The 16,791-nt window shown below is 43.6% G+C and overlaps 1 protein-coding gene across 1 annotated transcript in view; it reads right to left on the reverse strand.

Moving 5' to 3' along the window:
* Window positions 1–433: 433 nt before the first annotated feature.
* LOC123928326 (quinone oxidoreductase-like protein 2) overlaps window positions 434–16,791 on the reverse strand; it is a 29,524-nt gene continuing 13,166 nt past the window's right edge. The window contains exons 9-10 of the mRNA XM_045983447.1: window positions 15,931–16,159; window positions 434–1,690 (exon numbers count right to left, since the gene is read on the reverse strand). Of these exons, the coding sequence (XP_045839403.1) occupies window positions 1,622–1,690; window positions 15,931–16,159 (298 nt within the window). The 3' untranslated portion in view covers window positions 434–1,621. The remainder of the gene's footprint in view (window positions 1,691–15,930; window positions 16,160–16,791) is intronic.

Genomic DNA, 16,791 nt, shown 5'->3' on the forward strand with positions numbered 1-16,791 from the left:
ATGGACAGCTCAGTGACATTAAGCATATCTGTACCCATGCAACCGTCACTACCATCCATCTCAAAAATTTTTTTCATCTTCCCAAACTGAACCTCTGTTCTCACTAAACAATAACTCCCCATTGTGTCCTCCCCCCGTCCCTGGCAGCCACCATTCTACTTTCTATCTCTATGAATCGTCTCAGTATCCCCTGTGAGTGGAGTCATACCATCTCTGTCCTTTTGTGACTGGCTTATGTCCCTTAACATAGTGTCTTCAAGGTTCATCTCTGTCGCAGCGTGTGTCAGAACATCCTTTCTTTTCCAGACCGGATAACAGTCCACGGTCTGGGTGCTACCCTATTCTGCGCACCCACTTACCTACTGATGGACATTTGGGGGGTTACCAAGGTGAGGTACTCTTACTTATTCCCACAATTTAGACTTGCAGATAATTCAAAATCAAGTCCATTTATTGAGTATTTAATAAGGGTGACTCACGGTGCTAGGAATCGTGAGAGCACAAAGGTGATTCAGACATGGTAGCTGCTCTCGAGGAGCACTGGGAAAGGAGGAAAGAAAGAAGTAAAGGACTTAGCATCCGCTAGTCGCTCACCACGCACCAGGTACTTTGCCCAATCACTGCACGTATTGCTCATGGCAACATTATGGGGTAGATATTGTAACATCTACCTTACAGGGAGAAAAGGAAGTCTTGCGAACCTTCAGTAACCACCTCCGAAGTGGCGAGACTGGGATTCAAACCCACATCTTAGATGCAGAATGCTGTGTTCATTCTACTAGACCAGCTGTTCCCTTGGGTGCAAGGCAGACTGTGACAAATCCTGGGGGAAAAGCTACAGGAAGGTGGAAAAGAAGAAATGACCACCCTCCCGAGGTGACAGCCTCGTTCGTGGCAAGAGGTCAGTCCTGGAGGTCAGGAGGGCTTATGTTTGACGGAGATAAGGGAGTAGAGGAAACTGTTGGAGCAGAGCAAAGGAGGCTTGTCAGGAAATGTAAGTGCAGATGGAGGGGCCAGAGGGACGTAACATAAAGCAGAGCAGGGCAAAATCAAGGACATGAAAGAATGCTAGCTGAACTCCACCAGGTAGACAATGGGAAGCCACTGCAGGTTTTGAGTAAAAACAAAGACATAGCTGTACTTTGGAAAGGTCACCGTGGGAACACAGTATCACAAGGATGGAGGCGTGGGGGTAGTTTAAAGGTGGGAAAGCCAGTGAGGAAGTTACTGAAATTAGCAGATGAGACATAATTAGGCAGAATGGAAAGAGGATACGGAGGTCAGAGCTATCTTAGAGATGGGGACAACAGAATCTGGCCACTGATGCTTTCTGAACAGGATGACCATACATCCCACTTTGCCTTCCCGCATCTGCCTTCCTGGTTTAACTACTAATAGCATCCTTTCACTCCCAAAGACATCCAAGTTAGGGCAATAAAGCATATGTCACACTAATTAAGAGGAATAAGAAAACAGAATCAAAGGCGACCCTCAAAGATTTTGAATGCAGATTAACAAGGAAAGTGGTAACACCTTTAGAAGCACAGGAAGGAAATGAGGTTTTTTGGAGAGATGATGAGTTTGGATTTGGACGCGCTGAGTTGGCTGCTGAGGTGAGGATTTATTTAAAGGAGATAAGCACCTTGCCCGTGGATTTGCGCTGTATCACACGAAGGAAGGCATCATTGACCTAAAAAATTAAAAAAAAAAAAAAATGTGGTCACACTTGCATATTTCAACAAATAGTGGCCAGTAGTTTGAGTCTTAAAATAGCTCAAATATTAAGACTGTCTCCAATGAACTATATATAGCTGACTATGCAATACTAACTAAATAATTAATCACCACAAACTCAAGGGGAAAAAAATAGTATTTAAGAATAACCCAACCTTGGAATTTTTCTGTCTCAAATACGGTTTTCAATGTTGTCAGATAAATGATACCAGGTTAAAAGTCCTCAGTGCGGGGCGCCTGGGTGGCTCAGTTGGTTAAGCGACTGCCTTCAGCTCAGGTCATGATCCCGGAGTCCTGGGATCGAGTCCCACATCGGGCTCCCTGCTCCTTGGAGAGTCTGCTTCTCACTCTGCCTTTCTCCCCTCTCATGCTCTCTCTCTCAAATAAATAAATAAAATCTTAAAAAAAAAAAAAAACAAAACTTAAAAGTCCTCAGTGCTGTCCATACTCTGGTAATACTTCTGTGTGTTCTAGTTTTTGAAAGAATACAGCCCCTGCCAGAAGAATCGATAATTAATATTATGCAATTTTTGTCTTTTTATTAAAATTGTCCTGTTTCCAGTGTAACCAAAATTGCAATCTATCTCAAATCCTATTTTTCTAGAAGTACAAGGTTATAAACCATAAAGAAAGAAGCAGCCACAGTAATCAAGACAGGGTGATACTGGTGAACGAACAGGTAAGCAGATCAATACAACAGATTAGAGCCCCAAACAGACCCAACCAAACACAGGCAACTGATCCTAAACAAAAGAGCAAAGGGGATTCAGTGGAGAAAGGATAGCCTTTCCAAGAAATGGTGCTAGAACTTACTGAACATCCGTACGCACAAGAAATGAATCAAGACGCTCTCCCTACATCTTTCACAAAAATCAACTCAAGAGGAATCTTACACCTATATGTAAAAGGCAAAACTGTAAAAGTTTAAGAAGAAGACAGGAAAAAAAAATCCACATCACCTTGGATCTAGCAGTGAGAACCAAAGCATGATCCATAAAAGAAAAAAACTGGTAAGTTGGACATCATAAAATTACAAACTTCTGCTCTGTAAAAATCCCTCAGGAGAATGAGAAGACAAGCCACAGTCTGGGAGAAAAATCTTCGTAAAATGCATGCCTCATAAAGAACTTGTATCTAAAATATACAAAGAATTCTTAAAACTCAACAATAAAGGACGCCTGGGTGACTCAGTCAGTTAAGCATCTGCCTTCAGCTCAGGTCATGATCCCAGGGTCCTGGGATTGAGTCCCACATCAGGCTCCCTGCTCAGGGGGAGCCTGCTTCTCTCTCTCTCTCTCTCTTTCTGTTGCTCTGCCTACTTGTGCTCTCTCTGTGTCAAATAAATAAACAAAATCTTAAAACAAAACAAAACAAAACTTAACAATAAGATGGGGTGCCTCGCTGACTCAGTCGGTGGAGTGTGCAACTCTTGATCTTGGGTTTGTCCTAAGTTCAAGCCCCACCTTGGGTGTGGAGATGACTTAAAAATAAAATCTTGATTTTTGAAAAACTCAATAATAAGAAAACAAACAACCCAATTAAAAAGCAGCAAAAAATCTGAACAGACACCTCATCCATAAAGACAGACAGATGGCCAAAAAGCACATGAAAAGATGTTCAATATCGTCTGTCATTAGAACAATGCACTCAAAAACGAGATACCCCCACACACCTATCAGAACAGCTAAAATCCAGAACACTGACAACAGCAGATGCTGGCAAGGATCTAGAACAACAGGAACTTTTGATTCATTGCTGATGGGAGTACAAAATGATACAACCACTTTGGAGGACAATTTGGTAGTTTCCCACAAGGCTAAACATATTCTTACCATGTGATTCAGCAATCACGTTCCTAGGAAATAAACTGAAAACTTAGGTCCACACAAATGTTTATAGCACCTTTATTCACAATGGTCAATGCTCGGAAGCAACCAAGATGTCCTTCAGTACGTGAATGAGTAAACAAACTGTGGTACATCCGAGCAATGGAATATTATTCTGTGATAAGAAGAAATGAGCGGTCAAGCCATGAAAAAACATGGGACAATCTTAAGTGCAGCGTTAAGTAAAAAAGACAGTCGGAAAAGGATGCATACTATATGATTCCAACTATATGACATTCTGGAAAAGCCACAACTCTAGAGACAGTAGGAAGATCAGTGGCTGTCACGGGTTGCGTGAGGGGCAGGGGTGAATATGTGGAGCCCTGGGGATTCTTTAGAGCAGTAAAGCTATTCTGTGATACTGTAATGATGGACACATGGCATTACACATTTGTTTTGGCAAAACCTACAGAACTGTACAGCACAAAGACTGAGCTCTGATGTAAATGATGGACTTCAGTTAATAATAATGTATCAATATTGGTTTATCAATTGTAGCAAATGTACCACAAATGCAAGATGTCAACAGCAGTGGAGGGGCGCCTTGGTGGCTCAGTTGGTTAAGCATCTGCCTTTGGCTCAGGTCATGATCTCAGGATCCTGGGATGGAGCCCCGCATCAGGCTCCCTGCTCAGCATGGAGCCTCTGAACTCCCTCTCACTCTCCCTCTGCGCTCTCTCTCTGCCTCTCTCTCCCTCTCTCAAATAAATAAATAAATAAAATCTTAAAAATAAAAGATGTTAACTAGGGAAACTGGATGGTGGGAGAAGGAATATATGAGAATGCTCTACATTTTCTGTTGAATTTTTCCAAAAAAATGCTAAAAGTGCTGAAAAAGCACAGTCTCCTGATATTTAAAAAATAATAAATGCAAAAAATTAAAATTGAAAAATGCGAAGAATGGAGGAAAATATAAGTGTCATTATTTACATATAATAATCTACATAGAAAAACCAACCAAAGCAATGGACAAGCAAATAAGAGAGATCAGCAAGATTGTAAGGGATGAGATCGGCTAACAAAAATTACTGATATCTCGGGGCGCCTGGGTGGCTCAGTGGATTGAGCCGCTGCCTTCGGCTCAGGTCGTGATCTCAGGGTCCTGGGATCGAGCCCCGCGTCGGGCTCTCTGCTCCACAGGGAGCCTGCTTCCTCCTCTCTCTCTGCCTGCCTCTCTGCCTGCTTGTGGTCTCTCTCACCGTCAAATAAATAAATAGAATCTTTGAAAAAAAGAAAAAAAAAATTACTGATATCTCTCTGTATCAAAATAACCAACTAGGAAATATAACAGAAATAAAATAAAAATAAAATTGTCTTCTCAAAGGCAACAGAAACAGTAAAGTACTATAATTAACATAACTAAGAATGAGCCACAAGACTTTATGGAGAAAAACCTTAAAATCTACTTAAAAACATGAAGGATCTGAATAAATGGTAATATAGCCCTGTTTATGAAATAAGACAACTTAGCATTATAAAAATATCAATACCTCCCCCAAATTAATCTAAAAAGCTAATGCAGGGCACCTGGGTGGCTCAGTTAAGCGTCTGCCTTCGGCTCAGGTCATGATCCCAGGGTCCTGGGATGGAGCCCCACATCGGGCTCCCTGCTTGGCAGGGAGCCTGCTTCTTCCTCTCCCCTCCCCATCCCCTGCTTGTGTGCTCTCTCTCTCTCTTGCTCTCTTTCTCTCAAATAAATAAAATTTCTTTTAAAAACCACAAAATTGACCTAAAAGGATAAAGATCACAAAAAGCTAAATCAGATTTTAAAAACTAAGGTGGAAGATAGTAAAACATCCTTCAAAGCTGACAAGATAAAGACAGTATGATATTATTATAGGAACAGAAATCCGAACCAAAGAAATAGAAGAGAAAGCAGAGTGTATCTGGGAACTTGAAGGTAGCACCACAAATCAACAGAGAAACAATGAACTATTTGGTCCAGGATAACTAGCTTACTACAAGAGGAAAAATAAAAATTGGTTACCTAATTTATATCTAATACGGAGGTAATTTAAGATGGATTAAATCCTTAAGTGTAAAATAAAAGTATAATGTTAGTGGAGAGGAGCACCTGGGTGGCTCATTCGGTTAAGCAGCCAACTCTTGATTTCAGCTCAGGTCATGAACAGGGTCCTGGGATCAAGCCCCGCATCGGGGTCCATGCTCAGTTGAGAGTCTGCTTGAGATTTTCTCTCTCTCTCTCCCTCTGCCCCTCTTCCTGCTCATGAGCGCTCTCTCTCTCTCTCTTTCAAATAAATAAATCTTTAAAAATAGAAAAAAGTTAATTGAGAAAAATAGAGAAGATCACTGTGGCCCAGATATGACAAAGAACTTTTTAAACATGTCCCAAACAGCACTAACCCACAAGGCAAAATATCAATGTGTTTGATTACATTAAATCGAGACAAGGGTGATAAAGAAATGACAAATTCGGAAGGACAGACTTTTCAAAAGTCTCAAACTAACGTCCAGAACCTTGCTACTCACGGGGTGGTTCAAGGACCATAGGCTTCTGCATTATCTGGGAGCTTATTAGAAATCCACAATTTTGGGGCACCTGGGTGGCTCAGTGGGTTAAGCCTCTGCCTTCAGCTCAGGTCATGATCCCAGGTTCCTGGGATCGAGCCCCGCATCAGGCTCTCTGCTCAGTGGGGAGCCTGCTTCCTCCTCTCTCTCTGTCTCCCTCTCTGCCTACTTGTGATCTCTGTTTGTCAAATAAATAAATAAAATCTTTAGAAAAAAAAAAAAAGAATGCACAATCTTGAGTCCCCTTCCACCTTCAATGAATCATAATCTGCATCTTAACAAGATCCCCAGGTGATCCATACACACATTAAGATCTGCAAACGACAGATTACACAAGGAACTTTTGCAAATTACTAAGAGGCAGGAAGCCCTGTAGAAAACTGCATGAAGGGTTTAAATTGCTAAACTCGAAGGTTTACCAAATCTATAACGAGATGCTTACATTGATTAGAAATCAGGAAAATGCAAATTAAAATAATAACATGCCACTTAATGCCTATTGGTTTGGCAAAAATCAGAAAGTAGGACAATGCTATGTAGCAACAGGGTGGCAGGAAGAGAATTGGCACGTACCCTGGCACTGCTGGCAGGGGGCATAAAATGATCAAGTCATCCTGGAGAGCACTTTGCTGTCAAATTAAGGGCGCATACATCCTGTGACCCAACAACCTTACTCCCGGGAAAATACTCCCAAAGCAACTTTGCACAAGCCCCAACTGTGAGACTGTGGACGCTAGTGCCGATTACAGTGGCAGGGAATCAGGTCAACCCCAGCGTGTGTCACTGGGAAGCAGAGGTGTAAACCACGGCAGGGGCACACCACGGCCCCCTTGGCAGCAGTGGGAAGCCATGAACTGGAAACAGCACCAGCAACAGAGGTGGGTCTCAAAAGACAGCACTGAGTGAGAAATGAAGAAATAGAATAAGGTCTACAGCACAAGCCTCTGCTGTTATTTGTGTAACTTGAAAATAAATGAGCATACAAAAAATGATATGTTTTACAAGGACATATAAATCCAAGGACATGTACCAAACACACTACAGAGAGTGTCTGAGCAGAGGAGAAAGAGGGGAGGGCGGTAGTGGGCAGCGAGGATAAAGGGAGTAAGAAAATACAGACATCCAGAAATACACTGACGAAGAAACAAAAGATGGTCCAACAATGCAAATGTGCGCTGAAATAAGAAATATGAATAACCAGCCCTTCCCCCTTGAAATCCTTCCCCAAAAGTGTAGAAAAAAGTAATTAAATAAAAATAGGCAGAGAAACCCATCAATCAGTCAAACAAATCAATTCTCTGCAGCACAAAATCCCTGTTTTCAAAAACATCTGCCTTGCAGGTCTTTGTGCCTTACAGAGACCTTTCCAGTCCATGCAAATTTAGACCTACTCAAAGGAGGGGGAAGAGGTCTAAGACATGCATTTTGAAATATGCACCATCACTCCCCTCCCTCGGAGGCACAGCTCAGGTGACTCACAGCTGCATGTCTTCCTGTCAGCTAGAAGTCCCTTGTTTCCAGAGATCTGTCACAGCCCAACGACAGAAAATACTCGGGAAAGCAAGCATGATTCGAGAGAATGATACTTCTTTTACCTGGCATCCTAGAGAAATAAGGAATCTCCTAACAAGTAAATCTTGACATAAAAAGAAAGTTGTCCCTTTAAATGCTAAAGCTTCTTTTTAATCATTTTGCATATAAATATTTATAAAAATGCAGCACACATTTACCTCACTTCTCTGAAAGATAACATTTCTTCTCTGAAAGAAAACATAAGTTTTTTTGCCTGGGTGGCTCAGTGGGTTAAAGCCTCTGCCTTTGGCTCAGGTCGTGATCCCAGAGTACTGGGATCCAGCGGGGCATCAGGCTCTCTGCTCGACAGGGGGCCTGCTTTTCCGCCCCCCCCCCCCTCTCTCTCTCTCTCTGGTCTCTGTCAAATGAATGGATGAAATCTTTGGGGTGGGGGGAGAACTGGATGCTTAGTAAATGTGATAAGGCTCTGAGTGAGAAACTAAGAAGGGAAGTGCAGGGCCTGAGACCAGAGTTTTTGACAGCTAATTCTGATGCCTGGGGACATTCTCCTCCTGCATTCTCCCCGGAGAGGGAGACTGCTCCATACCCATCCCCAGACAGACCCACAGGCTGTTCCCAGAACCCTCCCCACTGCGGGTGAAGCCATAATTAAATTTGTCTCTGGGGATATGCAACCCGGAATCTGGGGGCAGGGTGAGGATATTGCTTTTGTTTTGGGTTCCGCTGCTGGAATTTTTAATTAGTTTATCAAGCAGGAACAATCAGAGTAAGCTATAGCTCCCGAAATACATGATGCTGACTCATGCCTCCTTAGAAACCATCCCTTCCCCCTATCATAACCCTGTCCTGAGAGCTTCCCGACAAAACAAATTCCTTAAGTCTTAGTTTTTACTGACTGGCATACAGAATGTACCCCATGAAAGCTGATGAAAAAATGAACTCATGAATGAATGAATATACCCGGGACTCGGTGGGCTTGTTTTTAAAGGGAAAAATGTTTAGTTAGTGATACACAGTCCCAGTTGATTATATTTATCATGTCATTGCTCTGATTACAAGTTGATATAAATCTTCTTTGAGAAGTCAGTCAATGCATTTTACCAAAAAAGAGACACAGCTGACAAATAAGCATATGAAAAGATACTCGAGATCATTATTCAAGAGAGAAATGCAAATTAAACCCACAATCCCATACCACCAGATACCTATTGGAAGGGCTAAAAATGAAGGAAAACGACCTGACAGTATGAAATTCTGGCAGGGGCCCAACAATACTGTTGGTGGGGATGAAAAATAAAACCACCACCCTGAAACTCACTTGGTAGTTCATTAAACGTTAAATGTAGCAAAACGTTAAATAGTAGCAAATCAGTACAAACCAAATCTCCAGCATACAAAAGATAATGCATGCTGGAGCACCGGTGTCTCACCCAGAATACGCCAAGAAATAGAAAACCCAAGGGGGGGGCGCCTGGGTGGCTCAGTGGGTTAAGCCGCTGCCTTCGGCTCAGGTCATGATCTCAGGGTCCTGGGATCGAGTCCCGCATCGGGCTCTCTGCTCGGCAGCGAGCCTGCTTCCCTCTCTCTCTCTCTCTGCCTGCCTCTCTGTCTGCTTGTGATCTCTCTCTGGCAAATAAATAAATAAAATCTTTAAAAAAAAAAAGAAAACCCAAGGGGCGCCTGGGTGGCTCAGTTGGTTAAAGCCTCTGCCTTTCGCTCAGGTCATGATCCCAGAGTCCTGGGATCGAGCCCCGCATCGGGCTCTCTGCTTGGCAGGGAGCCTGCTTCCTCCTCTCTCTGCCTGCCTCGCTCCCTACTTGTGATCTCTATCTGCCAAATAAATAAATAAAATCTTTAAAAAAAAAAAAAAAAGAAAGAAAACCCAAATGCTACATGTGGGCTTTGGTAGGAATGGCCTTGTCTTCAAAACCTGGGTGGTTAGACATATGGCATCGGAAATACTTGTAACAAGGCAAGGAGAGAGAGCAGCCGACAGTCAAGGGTGCCTCTTCCTGAGAAGCATCGATAACTGGCATTTGTATGATTCTGCATAGATTTCCTTTAAACTGACGTTCTTATCTAATGATGTTAACTAGGGGCCATTGGAGACTGGGGGGAATAAACCTGCTCTGTAAATAAAGCCAACTATATGTCTACGCAAATTTATTAGAAGTTAAACATATGCTTAGCACATGATGCAGAAATCCCAGTCCTAAAATTAAAAAAAAAAAGTCTGTAGAACATTTGAATGTGAATGTTTATAGAAGGTTTGTATGTAATCACCAAAAACTAAAAATAATCAAACTATTAATTGATAAATGAAAAAAACAAGTTGTGGAACACCCACACAATGAAACACTCTTCAGCAGTTAAAAAAAAAAAAAAAAAAGAACAAATTACTGACATGTGCAAAACCATGGGTGGGGTGCCTGGGTGCTCGGTTGGTGAGGTGTCTGCCTTCAGCTCAGGTCATGATCCTGCAGTCCTCAGATCAAGCCCCATGTGGGGCTCCCTGCTCAGCGAGTCTGTTTCTCCCTCTCCTTCTCCTCCCCTCATGCTTGCTCTCTTTCTCTCTCTCTCTCTAATAAATAAAAAATATTTTTAAGATTTTATTTATTTGACAGAGAAAGAAAGACAAGAGAGAGAAGGGAATGAGAGAGGGAACAAAAGCAGGGGGAGGAGAGGGAGAAGCAGAATTCCCACCAAGCAGGGAGCCCGATGGGGGCTCAATCCCAGGACCCTGGGATCATGACCTGAGCTGAAGGCAGACGCTTAAAGACTGAGCCATCCAGGAGCCCCTCTAATAAATAAAATCTTGGAGCGGGGGGGAACATGGGTAAGCCTCGGAAGTATTACACAAGGTTTGAAAGAAACTAGACCGCAAAGACAACCTCATGTATGAGCCCATTTATATGACAGTCTGGAAAAGGTGAGACTTTGAGGAGAGAAAACAGACCAGTAGTTGCCAGGGGCTGTGGGCTAGGAAATGGGGATTGGTGACAAGGGGAAAAGGGCCCCTTTCAGAGTGATGGAAACATTCTATATCTTGATTGCTGTGGGGTGGTTACATGATTTTATGTGTTTGTCAAAGCTTGGAGTGAATTTTACTAAATGTAGATGACAGCTCAATAAACCTAACTTTTTTTTTTAAACATTTTATTTATTTATTTGAGAGAGAGATCACAAGCAGGCAGAGAGGAGGCAGAGAGAGGGGGATGCAGGCTCTCTGCTCAGCAGAGAGCCTGATGCGCGGCTCGATCCCAAGATCCTGAGATCATGAACTGAGCCAAAGGCAGAGGCTTAACCCACTGAGCCACCCAGGAGCCCCAATAAACCTAACTTTTATTTAAAAAAAAAAAAAGGGGGCAAGTCATGTATTATAAAACCCAAATATAAATAAATCTTCAAAACTAAGTGTCAGCCTGGGTTCCTTAGAAAATAAAGTCTAGTCAAAGTAGACACCCTAGAGGCACCTGGGTGGCTCAGTAGGTTAAGCATCTGACTCTTAATTTCAGCCCAAGCCACGATGTCAGGGTTGTGGGATCAAGCCCCAGGTCAGGCTCTGTGCTCAGCAGGGAGTCTCCTTGGGATTCTCTCTCTCCCTTTCTCAAACAAATAAATCCTTGGGGGGGAAAAAAAAGTACGCCCTAAGGCTTCACTGCAATCCCAGGGAGGCAAGGGTGAGGGCAAAGGTGAAGAGAATCAAGGAAGGAGGTGTGTGTTACTGATCCAGAACTGATCACAGCTCTACAGAGAGGCCATATAGACCCCGCTGCTTGTCAACATACTCCATGGGGAGGAGCAAAGACAGCAATTTGTCTTGTCTTGCATTTGTCAAATCCTTCCTCCTTGGGGTAAACTCCCCACCAACTTCCTGGTTGCATTACCCAGACCCCTGCATCCAATTTCTGGGGAAGCCAACGCTTCAACAGGTCTGTGGGCTCAGAACTGTTCACCAGGGCCGCAGCAGCTCCCACCATGAAGAGCACAGCGGAGGCCCTGCCGAGAATCAGCCCTCCTGCCAGGGAGAGCACGCAACACAAGTGTTAGGAGATGGGCCCTAAGGACAGGGTCTGACTGTATGATGGCAGGGATCAGTGGTGCGAGCCATCACTAGACAAGGTGACAAGGGGCCAGGGCCTGGGGCGTATGTCACTGGCAGATACGGAGAGCCCATAAACTGGGTCTGGAGGAGTGAACGCAAATTAATACTTTCTCTAAACTTAGACAGTAATTTATTTTTTTAAAGATTATTTATTTATTTATTTATTTGACAGAGAGATCACAAGTAGGCAGAGCAGCAGGCAAAGAGGGTGGTGGGGGGCGAGCAGCCTCCCTGCTTAGCAGAGAGCCCCATGCGGGGCTTGATCCCAAGTCCCTGGGATCATGACCTGAGCCAAAGGCAGAGGCTTAACCCACTGAGCTACCCAGGCGTCCCAGACAGTAATTTAATTTTTAAGAATATGCCACAGATATACCCAGGAAACTTCAAGTAAACAATTTCTCTCTATCAAATTTATTCATGTGGTGACCTCACCTGACTTTTTTAAATATTTTTTTTAAAGATTTTATTTATTTATTTGACAGAGAGAGATTACAAGTAGGCAGAGAGGCAGGCGGAGAGAGTGAGAGGGAAGCAGGCTCCCTGCCGAGCAGAGAGCCCGATGCGGGACTCGATCCCAGGACCCTGAGATCATGACCTGAGCCGAAGGCAGCGGCTTAAACCACTGAGCCGCCCAGGCGCCCCCTCACCTGACTTTTATATGACAATCAAGTTCAGATCCTTGAGGTGTAAGTCCTATGTCTGGATGAGACGTGTGTGAGCCCCTCCCTACAGAAAGCAGACTTGGCACCGCTGCATAAGGCCATCCCCTGGACAGATCAGGGGGCTCATGCACGGCCTGTCCATCAGGGCACAGATACAACACTTCAGAAAATAATAAATTCTAATTAAAATTCAAAATCTAAAGACTGTCTCTCTAATCCTTCCCATGAAATGTCTACGCAAATACGTTATAGTTCACGGGACCTGAAAAAATTCAACTCTGTATATTTATAACGGCCCAGTATTTTGCTTTACACAATATACTAAGTCTGCTATGTGCTTTTACATGTGTTATCTCATTTAATCTTCACAACGACCTTAGTAGGCAGAGTACATAACTGCCCCCATTACAGATGAGGAAACTCAAGCATACAGACATGAGCAATTTGCCCCTAGCCAGTTAAGTGGTAGGGTCAGGATCTGCACTCAGGAGGTCTGAACAGATAGCCTTCTACTCTCAGTTAGTCATTTGACACATACATGAGTACCTGCCGGGAGCTGGAGACAAGGAGATGCATGGCCCCTGCCCACATGAAGTTTATGTTCTATGGGAATGACCAGCATTGAACTATCACAAGTAGACAAAGAAAACACAGAGTGCTATGTGAGCTCATACCTCGTGCCTATCAGACAGGTTAGGGAACAAAGTATGTAGTCATTAACATCAACTATCAAGGTCAAATCTATAAGCCCATATGTTCAGGAGAAAAGAAAGCTAGGAAGCACTGGTATCCGTGGTTACTGTATGTATATATTTGTGTATATATATGCACAGTCATTTTCAGAGTCCAGACAGGTTCCAATAAATAATTTTTTCTCATACATTAACAGATCTACATGAAAAATATTACCCGGGTTGAGTGAAATTAACTATATACATTCATTTAATCATCTTCACTTAGAAATTTATATATATATATATATTCTGGTTGTGCCTGAGAAAGTTCAAGACTCCTGGCAGTTTGAACTCTAAGACAGCTCTTTCACATAGATAATTCTCTGATGGATGGACAAACTTCATACTTGAGAAGGTGGTTTCTAAGAAGCAACTTCCTGGCTTATTTGAAGGGAGAGTCCAACATAGACGTAAGGAGCTCAATTCTGGTGTCAGAACAACCTGGACTGGATTCCAGCTCTGCCACTTACGACATAATACCAGGTCGTCTTGATTTCTTCTTCTGCATGGGTGGCTCAGTGGGTTAAAGCCTCTGCCTTCGGCTCAGGTCATGATCCCAGGGTCCTGGGATCGAGCCCTGCATCAGGCTCTCTGCTCAGCAGGGAGCCTGCTTCCCTTCCTCTCTCTCTGCCTGCCTCTCTGCCTACTTGTGATCTCTGTCAAATAAATAAATAAAAATCTTTAAAAAAAAAACAACAACACGGTTCATAGCTCAAGGGAGCATTATGAAGATGAAAAGAGAAAATGCATGTCAAGTGCTTAGCACCATTCTTGACCTACAGCACGCACCTAAGGCATGAGAACTGCCACTTCTATTCCTAGTCCTTTAAATAGTTGACATATGGGAAAAAAAGAGAGAGAGAAGAAATCGTAAATGGAGGGGGTGTGAATGAGATGAAATGGTTAGGGAGAAGGGCCCCATCAGAGCGCCCAGGGATGGCAGGAAGGTCAGCAGAATGGGAGGAATCAGATTAACCCCGTATGCAGAGCCTGCATTGGAAAGGAGCAGGACAAATGGAAGCTGACAAGAGGTTAGTAATTAATAGTTCATTCGTGTTTAAGAGAAGAGAGAACTTTAGTGTGAGTGATTAAAGCAATAATTCAGGGATGTCTGGATGGCTCAGTTACTTAAGTGTCTGCCTTCAGCTCAGGTCATGATCCCAGAGTCCTGGGATCGAGTCCTGGGATCGGGCTCCCTGCTCAGTGGGAAGCCTGCTACGCCCTCTGCTTGTGCGCTCTCTCTCTCTCTCTCTCTCTGACAAATAAATAAATTAAAGCTTGAAAAAAATAAATAATTAAAAAGTAAATAAAACAATAATCCCAATCTGGCTTTCTCTCCTGCCTGAGCAGCACCTGGGACAGGTCAATGGGGAGAAGAGGTGGTTCAGACTAGCCAGCATCGCACACCTGTCCTAATTGTCCTCATCGTCTATCAAAAGGTGTACGTGAGCCATGGGTAACGCAAATCTCAGCTCGCAAGACACATGATAAAAGCCACAAGACGGAATAGGACTCAGAAATTCTCAAAACTGGTGGTCTTTAAGTTTTTAAGCTGCAAAACCTCTTCACAAAAGAAAAAGGTGAATGCAAAGGTAAAAATGTGCAGCTACTCAGACCCCCGCTGTGGAGGGGGTCCAGAGCCCAGGCTGCTCAGGTCTCCCCCACATCCTGGCTGCAGCCTCCCTGTAGGGAAACATGGAGATGGCAGGTCGGAAAGGACAGGAGACTTTCACCGGGCTGCAACCGGAGAAGGCAGAGCCGGAAGTAGTTGGAAGTATCCGGCCAGTTTTCTGAAGGCCAGATAGGTTCTCTTTTTACCACCTGACGCAACCCTCCGGACTGACATATGAAAAAGAAGAGGAAGAAAGTAAACCATGTTTGAGAAGAATATCCCCCATTGTGGGGAATGTGGGGATTGTGGGGAAAAACATCAAAATGGAAGGCTGGTGGGCCACAAAGTCTGGCTTTGACAGCTGAGGGCAGTAATCTGCATATGAACAAAATGTCCCCCCATGGATGCTGATGGGAGTCACCAAAACAGGTTTTTAAACATTAACACAAATTAAACCAAAAAAAGAAAAAGAAAAGGACTTCACAGTGAATGCCTAACAGATTGACATTTACAACTATATTGCATATGCATGCACACAATTACACTTTGGAGGAAGTTTAAGCCGCATTGATGGGACTGAGGGGGAATGAAAAAAGGGAGTGAATAGCCCACAAAATTAACCACAGTGACTAATGGATGAATTACAGTCCTAGGATGCGGGGCGTAATTTAGTGTTCTGTTCACAGAACTTCAGCTTAGATCATCTGGTAGGACTTGAAAGCGTCTGTTTTCTAAAATCAAAGGTCAAGTTAAATGCTTCCTTCTTAGACTGTGTGTTACAGAGTTCACAGTTCATATAAACGCGGGTAAATGATTTTCTAAAGTACCATCACCTCCCTCTGCTTAAGAAACAAGTGACGCAGGGAGAGCCCTCAGAATCCAGCTCCTCCCTGGCCTGGGCAAATTCAGCCTCCCAGGTGGCTCCCTAGGCCTGAGGCAACCCCCATACAACCCAGAAGACCTGGTGAAATCCCATCCCCTGGCGGCCTGTGAGACCCTATTATTCTGCACTGCCTTTGTACCTTTTCATTCCATAAAAGGAGGATTCGTGGAAGCCAGAAAGAAACTACCCAGTCGTTTGACACCGATTATGTCCTGGCGTTTGGCCACATCACCTCCTTCCAGAACATCTCACCTCCTCCAGCTTAAAAACTGCTCCAATGTGTGGCCGGATGCGCCCTTGCTGGCAATACTGAAGAGCCGAGGACAGGGTTCTGGAGAAGACGGGAAAGCTCTGCTCTTTGTATCGGCCCCAGTACAGCCCCATGGCTGAGATATTCTTCAAGAGCAGAAGGTTGGCTGGCACAGAAGCAATGTTTCCTCCAGCAAAACCCACCACCACGATCCTGCCCTCCCACGCCAGGCTGGGGGAAGAAAGGACAAGGAAAATAAATTATTAAAAAAAAAAAAAAAAGGCAACACATAAATATTCACACTCACTGGAATGGCTACTATAAAAAACCACCACCACAACAGAACATAACAAGTGTTAGCGAGGATATGGAGAAACTAGAACCCTCACATACTCTTCGTGGGACTCTACAATGGTGCAACTGGAAAACAGTATGGAGATTCCTCAGAAAATTAAAACTAGAACTACCGTATAATCCGGCAATGCCACTCTGGGTCTATAGCCAAAATCCCTGAAAACAGGGTCTTGGAAGAGAGCTGCACTCCTGCGTTCACAGCAGCCCTATCTACTACAGCCAAGACCCGAGAAGCAACCCAAATGGCCATCAACCAACAGACAGATAAACAAAACGTGCTCTCTACATACAAAAGAATATTGTTCATTAAACAGGAAGGAAGTGCTGTCACATGCTATGACATGGATGAACCTTGAGGACATTATGCTAAATGAAATAAGCGAGTCACAAAAAGACATATCCTGTATGATTCTACCTACATGAAATATCTAAAGTAGTCAGATTCATAGAAACAGAAAGTAAAATGGTGCTTACCAGGGGTTGGGTGAAGGGAGAAACAGGAATTGATG

Source organism: Meles meles, chromosome 17, assembly GCF_922984935.1.
Source record: "Meles meles chromosome 17, mMelMel3.1 paternal haplotype, whole genome shotgun sequence".
In the NCBI taxonomy this organism is placed as follows: Eukaryota; Metazoa; Chordata; class Mammalia; order Carnivora; family Mustelidae; genus Meles; species Meles meles.